Source organism: Aquarana catesbeiana, linkage group LG12, assembly GCF_042186555.1.
Source record: "Aquarana catesbeiana isolate 2022-GZ linkage group LG12, ASM4218655v1, whole genome shotgun sequence".
Lineage (NCBI taxonomy): Eukaryota > Metazoa > Chordata > Amphibia > Anura > Ranidae > Aquarana > Aquarana catesbeiana.
In genome coordinates, this window is record NC_133335.1 from 220,852,956 (window position 1) to 220,864,544 (window position 11,589).

At 45.4% G+C, this 11,589-nt stretch overlaps 1 protein-coding gene across 1 annotated transcript; it reads right to left on the reverse strand.

Annotated features, from left to right (window-relative positions):
- Positions 1-1,100: 1,100 nt before the first annotated feature.
- NPB (neuropeptide B) lies at positions 1,101-11,383 on the reverse strand. The gene is made up of 2 exons (XM_073607934.1): positions 11,032-11,383; positions 1,101-1,399 (listed from the first exon to the last, which is right to left on the reverse strand). The coding sequence occupies exons 1-2, from the start codon at positions 11,311-11,313 to the stop codon at positions 1,271-1,273; spliced, it is 411 nt and encodes a 136-aa protein (XP_073464035.1). The 5' UTR covers positions 11,314-11,383; the 3' UTR covers positions 1,101-1,270.
- Between the last annotated feature and the right edge of the window lie 206 nt (positions 11,384-11,589).

Below are 11,589 nucleotides of genomic sequence, written 5' to 3' on the forward strand. Positions count from 1 at the left end.
AAGGCTGTCTCCCAGGGACCTTTCGACTTTTGTCCTTCTCTCAAATTACCCTATAGGGATTATACCCCCTGTCTAGATACAGGACGTTTTGCCGGGTAGCCATTGGGATATCTTGGCCGTGGTGCCTTAGTATCCTCCAGCGTGGCTACCGGTCCGAGATCTTCTACTAAGGCATTGCTTTGCCCCTGTTTGGGAATTACTTGGCCCCTGTGGTTTCTGATCTACTTATATTAGCAGACTTGGGTGTCTCTAATCATCTGGAATACAGACTACTTGAAGTAGCTCCTCCCCCTGGATTATATTGCTGAACATCCTTTTTATTTGGATATTCACATATGAGACTCACCCTTCTGTAAGACAGTGAGATCCGTTCTCTTTACTGCTATCTTTGAAACCTTGAATGTGTCCTGAAGAAGCCTAACGGTGAAACGCGTTGACGCACAAGGGCTCACTGTATACTTTGTATCATTATATATGATTTTTAACCCTTGAATGCTCTATTCATGTATTGTATTTTCTCAATAAACATTGTTATTTTTTCATACTTCGCTATTGTTTCTTATGCCTTTAAAGTCCGACCTAGGGATACTTAGTAAGTATCCTTTTTCTTTTTGAGACTCAACAGATTTCTCCATTACATCAAAGTCAACACAAAGTCCACAGTGTTCCCTTTTACATCAGGGTCCACATATTTCCCCCTTACATTAGGGTCCACAGAGTTTCCTCTTACATCAGAGTTCCCCCTTAAATCAGGGTCCACAGCGTTCCCCCTTACATTAGGGTCCACACAGTTCCCCCCCCCTTGAATCGCAAAAGGAAAAATATGTTTTTTTGCTTTTTGTTATATCTGAAGCACATTGCTAATTACACTAGTTACGTGTTTTTAGCTTTAAATATTGATATCGCACCGACAATTGGCATTTTGGCCAATTTTTTAACTGTCTGTAAAAAATTGTCTCTGTCAGCAAATTGTTCTGTGTAGTGTCAGCAAATTTGACTTCAGGAGGTTGGCAACCCTGATTGTATGGGGTGTGGCCAGTTTCAGTCTAGTACACCCCCCCCCCCTCTTCCTGCACATTGAAGCACACAAACACAGAAAAGCAAGTCAATCGGTTGTTTAGTTTTATTAAACGAACAAATATGTCTTCTAAAGCAGCAGATACAGGATTGAGTACAAATCTACACAAGTGTCTGGAGTAAACGTTGGTGGATCTGTGTCTTTTGGGGACGTGGGGGAAGGGGAAGGGGAGCAGTGTCTCTGGATCAGGGGTTACGGGGTGAGACAGTCCGTGCTGTCCAGTGATAGATAGATCTGAGCTTTGCACTGGAAGGTGCTGGATGTGTCCGGGATGAGTTCACAGCTGTGCAGGTTCGGAGAGACGTCTTTCACACACAGCGCCTGCAGGGGGAGACAAAGAGAGGATGAGAAGACATACTAGGATGGAATGAATCAGCCCACCCCAGTGCCTGCCCTTCCTTTACCCTTTGTGGGGGCTCCAGTAATAGGAGGTCTCTGTTGAATGATGCAGCTAAATATATACGGAATCAAACAAACGCTGCATTAGAGGGCAGTGCATTGTATTTATGAAAAAATCATGCTTGCTGCAATTTTCATGCATTTTTGTAAAAACTGTTAACCATCAATGTGTAAAGAGAGTCATGTTCTGCTGCAGGCTTCACCTTCTTCTCCAGCCAACCAGCATCAGGAGAACGTTTTCCACTTACATCAGGGTCCACCGAGTCCCCCCTTACATCGGGGTCCACAGAGTCCCCCCTTACATCGGGGTCCACAGAGTCCCCCCTTACATCGGGGTCCACAGAGTCCCCCCTTACATCGGGGTCCACAGAGTCCCCCCTTACATCGGGGTCCACAGCTTTCCGCTTGCATCAGGGTCCACCATGTTCCCCCTTACATCGGGGTCCACAGAGTCCCCCCTTACATCGGGGTCCACAGAGTCCCCCCTTACATCGGAGTCCACAGAGTCCCCCCTTACATCGGAGTCCACAGAGTCCCCCCTTACATCGGAGTCCACAGCTTTCCGCTTGCATCAGGGTCCACCGTGTTCCCCCTTACATCGGGGTCCACAGAGTTCCCCCTTACATCGGGGTCCACAGAGTTCCCCCTTACATCGGGGTCCACAGAGTTCCCCCTTACATCGGGGTCCACAGCTTTCCGCTTGCATCAGGGTCCACCATGTTCCCCCTTACATCGGGGTCCACAGAGTCCCCCCTTACATCGGGGTCCACAGAGTTCCCCCTTACATCGGGGTCCACAGAGTTCCCCCTTACATCACAGTCCACAGAGTTCTCCCTTACATCGGGGTCCACAGAGTTCCCCCTTACATCAGGGTCCACAGAGTTCCCCCTTACATCAGGGTCCACAGAGTTCCCCTTACATCACAGTCCACAGAGTTCTCTCTTACATCGGGGTCCACAGCGAACCACACCACATCCAACACCTCGGCCCTCAGAAGATAAGGGGAAAGAAGCTGCTCACTGTGAAAGCTGAGGTTGAAGCAAATGCATAGACAAGTCCCCTAGGTGCAACTAATTCCAACGCGTTTCACTCTTAACTGGCACTTATCGTACAGAGTTCAATTAAGCTCCAGTAGGCTCCAGTTAGGCGTGAAATCCTCCAGGTGCCTTTCATTCCTAATTGCCGCCTATTTGTTATATCTATGACTAGGCTCCAGTAGACTCCAGTAAGGAGTGAAACGGGTTTGAGTTGGTTGCACAGACAAATCCACCAGGGGCAATCAACACTATTGCAATTCACTTCTAACTGGAGCTTGATTGTAGCATCTATGACTAGGCTCCAGTAGGGAGTGAAATGTGTTAGAGTTAGTTGCACGGACAAATCCACCAGGTGCAACCAACTCCATCGCGTTTCACTCCCAACTGGAGCTTAAATGTAGAGACTATGATTAAGCTCCAGTTAGTAATGAAATGTGTTAGTGTTGACTGGGGGGGGGGGTGGGGGGGGGTTGTCTGTGCAACCAACCCCAACGTGTTTCATTTCTAATCAGCACTTAATCGTGGTGTCTACGACTAGGCTCCAGTTAGGAGTGAAACGCATTGTAGTTGGTTGCACAGACAAGTCCACCAGCTGCAACCAACACTAATGCGTTTCACTCCAAACTGGAGCTTAATTGTAGAGTCTATGAATAGGCTTCAGTGGGCTCCATTTTGGAGTGAAATGTGTTGGAGTTGGTTGCACGGTTGGTTGCATAGAGAAGTCCACCAGGTGCAACCAAGCTAATGCATTTCATTCCTAATTGGTGCTCAATCGTAGCATCTACAACTAAGCTCCAGTTAGGAGTGAAATGTGTTAGGGTTGTTTGCACAGACAAGTCTACCAGGTACAACCAATACTAAGGGGTTTCATATCCAATTGCTGCTTAATCATACCATCTGCAACTAGGCTCCAGTTGAGAGTGAAACGCGTTGGATTTATTTTGTACAGACAAGTCCACCGGGTGCAACCAACCCCAACACATTTCACTCCTAACTGAAACTTACTCGTAGCATCTACGATTAAGCTCCAGTAGGCTCCAGTTAGGAGGAAAATGTGTTAGGGATGCTTGCACAGACAAGTCCACCAGGTACAACCACCGCTTACGCGTTTCATTCCTAATTGGTGCTTCAGCGTTAACATCTACAACTAAGCTACAGTTAGAAATGAAATGTGTTAGAATTGGTTGCAAGGCTGGCTGCACAGACAGGTTCCCCTGGTGCCAATAATCCAACGCAGTTCATTCCTAATTGGCACTTAATCGTAGCATCTACGACTAGGCTCCAGTTGGGAGTGAAACGCGTTGGTGTGGGTGACCGCCAGGTGCAACCAACACCAACGCCTTTCACTCCTATCTGGAGCTTAATTGTAGCGTCTATGATTAAGTAAGCTCCAGTAGGCTTCAGTCAGAATGAAAACGTAACCTTGGATTTTGCGATGAGTGGTGTTGGTAAAAGAAAAAAAAAAAATTACAATATATTTAATAGCAACATATGGAAAAAAAAACTGTAAAAACGCACTAAAAAAAAATTTATTTTAAATTTTCATTTTAATTAATGTGTTTTCCAAAAAACACAGACACGCCCCTCATAATGGAAACAGGAAATTTTGCGTTACATTTAAATGCGATGCATTCCAAAGAAAATGTTAAAAAAAAAAGATAATTTGCATTGGCTGCCCCACCTGCGAAAAATGCGACAAAAAAGTCCCTGACTCCGCCCAGTTAAAGAAGAACATTCATCCACTCTAGATCTACAAATGCCGTGGTCTCGATGCTTCGCTTTGCCTGTGCGGCAAGAATAAACCCCTCCCCCTCCCCTGCTGCATTCAAAGTGAATGGGGCCCCGACGCAGCCGGCTTCAGCCACGTGCAATGCAACCTATAGCAGCGGTTCGATCTTTTCAGAGTTAAAACAGGCAGTAAAGGAGGTGACAAAGCACTTATCAGCCATCTGTCAGAGTCCCCAGCAGAGTCCCCTTACATCAAAGTCCTCCTCGTATCAAAGTCCCCATCAAAGTCTCCATTTCATCAGCATTTATATCAGATTCCCCATCAAAGTCTCTCTTACATTGGAGTCCCTATCAGAGCCCCCTTATATTAAAGTTTCCCTTACATTGGATTTCCTATTACATCAGAGTCCCCCTCACACATCAGAGTCCTCCTTATATGAGAGTCCCCATCAAAGTCCTCCTCACATCAGGTCCTCGTAAGAGTCTCCATCAGAGCCATCTCATATCAGAGTCCACATCAAAGTCTCCCTTACATCAGAGCCCCCTTTTTATCAGAGTCCAAATCAAACTCTCCCTTACATTAGCGTTCCCATCAGAGTACCATTATATCACAGTTCCCATCAAAGCCCCCCTTACATCAGTGTCCCCCTTACATGAGAGTCCCCATCAGATCCCCCCTCGTAAGAGTCCCCATCAAAGTCTCTGTTATATCAGAGTCCCCCAATATCACAGTTCCCATCAAGACCCCCCCTTACATGAGAGTCCCTCCCTGTAGGAGTCCCCATCAGAGCCCTCCTATATTAGAGTCCCCATCAAAGTCTCCCTTACATCAGAGTCCCTATCAGAGCCCCCTTATATCAAAGTTCCCCTTACATTGGAGTCCCTATTACATCAGAGTCCCCCTTACACATCAGAGCCCCCTTTTTATTAGAGTCCCCCTTACATCAGAGTCCCTCCCCGTAAGAGTCCCCATCAGAGCCCTCCTATATCAGAGTCCCCATCAAAGTCCCCCTTACGTCAGAGTCCCTATCAGAGCCCCCTTATATCAAAGTTCCCCTTACATTGGAGTCCCTATTACATCAGAGTCCCCCTTACACATCAGAGCCCCCTTTTTATTAGAGTCCCCATCAGAGCCCCCCTTACATCAGAGTCCCTCCCCGTAAGAGTCCCCATTAAAGCCCTCCTATATCAGAGTCCCCATCAAAGTTTCCCTTATATCCCTATTAGAGCCCCCTTATATAAAAGTTCTCCTTACATTGGAGTTCCTATTACATCAGAGTCCCCCTTACACATAAGAACCCCCTTTTTATTAGAGTCCCCATCAGAGCCCCCCTTACATGAGAGCCCTCCTTACATCAGAGTCCCTCCCCGTAAGAGTCCCCATCAGTGCCCTCCTATATCAGAGTCCCCATCATAGTCTCACTTACATCAGAGCCAATATCAGAGCCCCCTTATATCAAAGTTCCCCTTACATTGGAGTTCCTATTACATCAGAGTCTCCCATACATATCAGAGCCCCCTTTTATTAGAGTCCCCATCAGAGCCCCCCTTACATCAGAGTCCCTCCCCGTAAGAGTCTCCATGAGAGCCCTCCTATTTCAGAGTCCCCATCAACATCTCCCTTACATCAGAGCCCCCATTATGTCAAAGCCCTCCTCACATTAGGGTCTCCATCAAAGTTCCCCCTTACACAAGAGTCCCTATGAGAGTGCCCCATCAAGGTCTCCATTACAGTCAGAGTCCCCTTATATCACAGTTCCCATCAAAGCCCCCCTTACATTAAGGCCTCGTACACATGATACGAAAATCGGATGGAGAAATTTGTACGACGAGATGTCAGCTGATTTTTCGGATTGCTAGTACGGTGCTTTTGACAGCCGATTTTGCTTTTTCGTCAGACAAAAGCTGGACGTGCAGACTATAAAATTTTTGGCAGATGTCAACTCAGCATCTGATTCTCGTTTCATCAGTACGGTTTTCGTCCTAAAAAAATCGTAAGAGCAAGACTACGCATACTCAGAAACAAAAGAATACATACAAAACACATTACGTCACGCCTGACGTTGTATTCTGTCGTACAATTTTCGTATTCTTGGTAACCTCTTAACTTTCAACATGAGACTAGCATGCCACAAAAAAACGGACGTTCGGTTGTCCGAAAATCTGATTGTGTGTACGAGCCTTTAGAGTTTCCCTTACATGAGAGTCCCCTTTAGAGCCCCCCCATATCAGAATCCCCATCAAAGCCTCTCTTAAATAGGAGTCCTTATCAGAGTCCCCTTATATCACAGTTCCCCTTACATTGAAGTTCCTTTTACATCAGAGTCCCCCTTACACATTAGGCTCCCCAGCAAAGTCCCACTTACACACGAGTCCCTATCAGTGTCCCCCCTACATCAGGTTCTCCATTAGAATCCCCCTTACATCATGTTCCCCATTAGAATCCTCCTTACACTATGTTCCCCATTAGAATCCCCCTTACATCATGTTCCCCTTTAGAATCCCTCTTACATCATGTTCCCCATTAGAATCCCCCTTACATCATGTTCCCCTTTAGAATCCCTCTTACATCATGTTCCCCATTAGAATCCCTCTTACATCATGTTCCCCTTTAGAATCCCCCTTACATCATGTTCCCCTTTAGAATCCCCCTTACATCATGTTTCCCATTAGAATCCCCCTTACATCATGTTCCCCATTAGAATCCCTCTTACATCATGTTCCCCATTAGAATCCCCCTTACATCATGTTCCCCTTTAGAAACCCCCTTACATCATGTTCCCCTTTAGAATCCCCCTTACATCATGTTTCCCATTAGAATCCCCCTTACACTATGTTCCCCATTAGAATCCCCCTTACATCATGTTCCCCATTAGAATCCCTCTTACATCATGTTCCCCTTTAGAAACCCCCTTACATCATGTTCCCCTTTAGAATCCCCCTTACATCATGTTTCCCATTAGAATCCCCCTTACACTATGTTCCCCATTAGAATCCCCCTTACATCATGTTCCCCATTAGAATCCCCCTTACATCATGTTCCCCATTAGAATCCCCCTTACATCATGTTCCCCTTTAGAATCCCCTTTACACCATGTTCCCCATTAGAATCCCCCTTACACCATGTTCCCCATTAGAATCCCCCTTACACCATGTTCCCCATTAGAATCCCCCTTACACCATGTTCCCCATTAGAATCCCCCTTACATCATGTTCCCCATTAGAATCCCCCTTACATCATGTTCTCCTTTAGAATCCCCCTTACATCATGTTCCCCATTAGAATCCTCCTTACATCATGTTCCCCATTAGAATCCCCCTTACATCATGTTCTCCTTTAGAATCCCCCTTACATCATGTTCCCCATTAGAATCCTCCTTACACCATGTTCCCCATTAGAATCCCCCTTACACCATGTTCCCCATTAGAATCCCCCTTACATCATGTTTTCCCCATTAGAATCCCCCTTACACCATGTTCCCCATTAGAATCCCCCTTACATCATGTTTTCCCCATTAGAATCCTCCTTACACTATGTTCCCCATTAGAATCCCCCTTACATCATGTTTTCCCCATTAGAATCCCCCTTACATCATGTTCCCCGTTATAATCCCCCTTACATCATGTTCCCCATTAGAATCCCCCTTACATCAGGGTCCTCTTATATTAGAATCCCCATCAAAGTCCCCCTTACCCAAGAGTCCCCTTTAGAGTCCCTCCTGACTTAAGAGTCTGTCCTTACATCAGGGTCCTTATCAAATTCCCCTCTTATGAACGACCAGATAAAATCTTGCAGCAGACCAGATTTGGCCCACGGGCCATAGTCTGGAGACCCCCTTCTCTCCTTTATTAAGGTGGTCATACATGTAGTGATCTGCGATCGATCTGGATATGAGTGATCACAATAAGCGATTTCATTGTAAATGTAAACATTGAATAATGTAAAACATATGCTATCAATCTAAAATATGATCTATTAGAAAGAAACTATTGAAAACGATCATCTAATCGATCTGTAATACGATCGGTGGATTTTTTTTATTCGATCAGAAACAAATAACAAAAAATTCCACCTTTGGCTGATCGACTGCCAATGTAAAAACCATTCTAAAGCTCACTAAATTCTACAAACAAATGATTTATGATTCTTGTCTAATGTAATCATTTCATGGTGGCTGTGCACGCTTCGTTAAATGATCGATTTATTTTCCAATCAATCTACTCTGATATGAATATTCGATCTGTGACCAACAACTGATCTGATCGATATGTCACACATGGGGCAGGAGGAGTAGTTTTTATAACTTATGTTCGCAAGTTATTGATCACATTTCTGTTTCTACCATGCAATATCATAATCAAAATACGATCGTATTTAGGAACAAAAGTATTTCAGTGCTTCCTACTGATGAAAAAAAAGGATCGATCATTTTCTGCCCTGGACGATGGACTCACTTTGTTCGAATCCGATTCAAATTGAGTCGAAATCGATCGGAAAAGGGAAATTATGGCTATTAAATTGTTTGCAGATCTAAACATTTTAACACCGCTTGCTGACCTGCCGCTGTACTTTCACGTACCTATACGATCGAGGCTTTCCTTTTCCGGGACCCGGAAGACTGTGCTGCCATTCGCTGCAGCACCAGCTGATCGACAGGTCCTGGTCAATGATATTTGACCAGCACCCGCTCAACGGCTCAGGGAATGACAGAAGATAGCTCTGTGTTGGTAAACAACACAGAGCTCTCTACAGACAGCAGCCAAGGGCCGTTTTTTTTTCTCCCTGCAAACAAACCGGCAGATTGCACCACACATTACACATGGTTGGGCGCACAGTTAACCCCTTCCCAGCCAGTGTCATTAGTACAGTGAGAGTGCATATTATTATCACTGATCACTGTATTAGTGTCACTGGAGGTGTCAGTGTCAGTCAGTTCCCCTCAGCGTCAGTTAGTGTCAGATTGCCCACTGCTAATACAGTCCCATTATAAGTCGCTGCCCATTACTAGTATAAAGTAAAATAAAAAATTCCAGTAACTATCCCATAGTTTGTAGACGCTATAACTTTTGTGCAAACCAATCAATATACACTTATTGGGATTTTTTTTATCATAAATATGTAGCAGAATACATATTGGCCAAAAATTTGATTTTTTAAAAAAAATGTTTATTGGATGTTTTATAGCAAAAAGTAGAAATGTGTGTTTTTTTTTTTTTTTTTTTTTTTTACAAAATTGTGTGTCTTTTTTCATTTATATCGCAAAAAAAAAAAAAACCCCAGAGCCGATCAAATACCACCAAAAAGAAAGCTCTATTGCTGTGATAAAAATGATATAAATTTAATTTGGGTACAGCGTTGCACGACCGCACAATCGCCAAGTTAAATAGCAAAAAATGGTCTGGTCATGGAGGGGTAAAAATCTTCCGGAGCTGAAGTGGTTAAACAAATTGCACATCGATCAGATAAAAATAAAATAGGATCAAAGCATGTATGGCCACCATAAATTGATTGCTTATTCGATTGTTTGCAGATTCTATCAATTTAATCGAATTGCATATCAAATCAGGTGATAAAATCGAAGTGTGTAGGACCACCATTAGAAAGAGTTCCCCCTTCTGTCCCAGTGATACGCGTATCGATAGGATCATGCAAATCGATCAGTTGATGCCGTTTAGGCTTTATTCACACCTAGGTGATTTGAATCGCGGGATGCGTTTGCGGTGCCATTACCCTAAACACGGTGCGATTTTTTATTTTTTTTTTACCGCGGTTGTTGCGAGATAAATCGCGCTGCCATCGTGGCAAATTGCAACGCGTGAAGCTTGCCACTCAAGGAGCAGGAGCTTGTTTTGGGGTTGGCGACAGCGTAGTGATTTTCCGCGATTGCAGCGCGATTTATCTCGCAACAACCGCGGCAAAAAAACAAAACAAAATTGCACCGTGTTTAGGGTAATGGCACCGTAAACGCGTTTAGGGTGATTTATCGCGCGGTAAAAATTTCACCCTGTTTAGGGTAATGGCACCGTAAACGCGTTTAGGGTGATTTATCGCGCGGCAAAAATTGCACCGCGTTTAGGGTGCCATTAAGAAGTAGTGGCACCGCAAGCGCGTCCCCTTCCCCCGCGCGTTTTGCCGTGATTTTGCGGGCAGAATCGCGCCTATTCCGTCTGCAATTCAAATGACCTAGGTGTGAATGGAGCCTTACGGTAGCCATACACACTTTGATTTGATCATCCGATCAATGTGCGATTTGATTAAAGCAATCGCATCTGCAAAGAACTGAAAAGCCGCCGTTTTCCTTTCCGATCAACTTAGACCCCCCCCCCCCTCCCCATTTCGATTTAATTTGTTCAGACTGAGTTGATCGGCCAGGGTGGAATATTAATCAATCATTATGCATCGATTGGCAGCACTGAGATGCTTTGTTCATCAATAGGATTGTGTTTCAATTGATCAGATTATGGAGATTACGATGGTGGAAAAACAGAGGTACGATCGATAAATCTTGCATATTAATAATAATATTAAATAGTTTGCAGCCATAAGTTGTGATCGTATTTAAACCACCAATCAAAATCCACTTGTGTGGCATACTGATCAAACAGGTTGTCGATTTTTAGATTGGAAGAGATCGATTGGTAAAAAGAAAAAAAAAATCGATCGCTTATCAAAGCATGTATGGCCACCATAACAGAGCAGTAAAAACCTGACCGGGGTTCTAACCCTTCCATACATAACCGAACACACACACAGTCTCCCCAACCCCCCCACCCCCTGTTGCATACTCACCATGTTCTTGAGCACGGCTCCCTGCCGCTGGCTCCCGAAGGCGCTCAGGAAACTGTCGTCTGCGGCGTCGGCGCCCTCCACCGCGTTCTCGGGCTCGGAGCGGCGTATGTCGGGCGACCGTCGGATGCCGGAGAGCAGCCCGGACGCCCTGCCCACGGAGTAGTAGCTGGGGCCGGTGGACTGCTTGTACCAGGCGGCGGTGCGCTGGCAGGAGAGCAGGAGAGCCAGGGCGCTGCACAGCAGGGTGAGTCGTAGGGAGGAACGGGGGCTCACACACGCCATGGCGATGTACTGCAAGCCACGGACTCTTGTTAATGAGATCTGGAGGAGAGAACGGCAGGCTGGCTTATAAAGAGCAGAGAGAGCGGAGGGGGGGGGGGGGGGTGGAGAGGGGCTGTAGGTGGGTGGTGATGATGGGGGTTGGAGGGGGGGGGGGGGATGTTATGCTGTGATATCTCCTATTAAACCGGTGACAGCTCCCGAATCACTAAATCAACGCCGAACCCCGGAGCAAAGTATATGGAGATATCTAACCGAGTGACAGATAAATTGACTGCT

Excerpts from the sequence above, each read along its gene's own strand:
- NPB (XM_073607934.1), bottom strand. The coding sequence starts at position 11,313 with ATGGCGTGTGTGAGCCCCCGTTCCTCCCTACGACTCACCCTGCTGTGC. Across the intron at positions 1,400-11,031 it reads GAGCCGTGCTCAAGAACATG|GCGCTGTGTGTGAAAGACGT; the intron begins GTGAGTATGCAA and ends CTCCCCCTGCAG.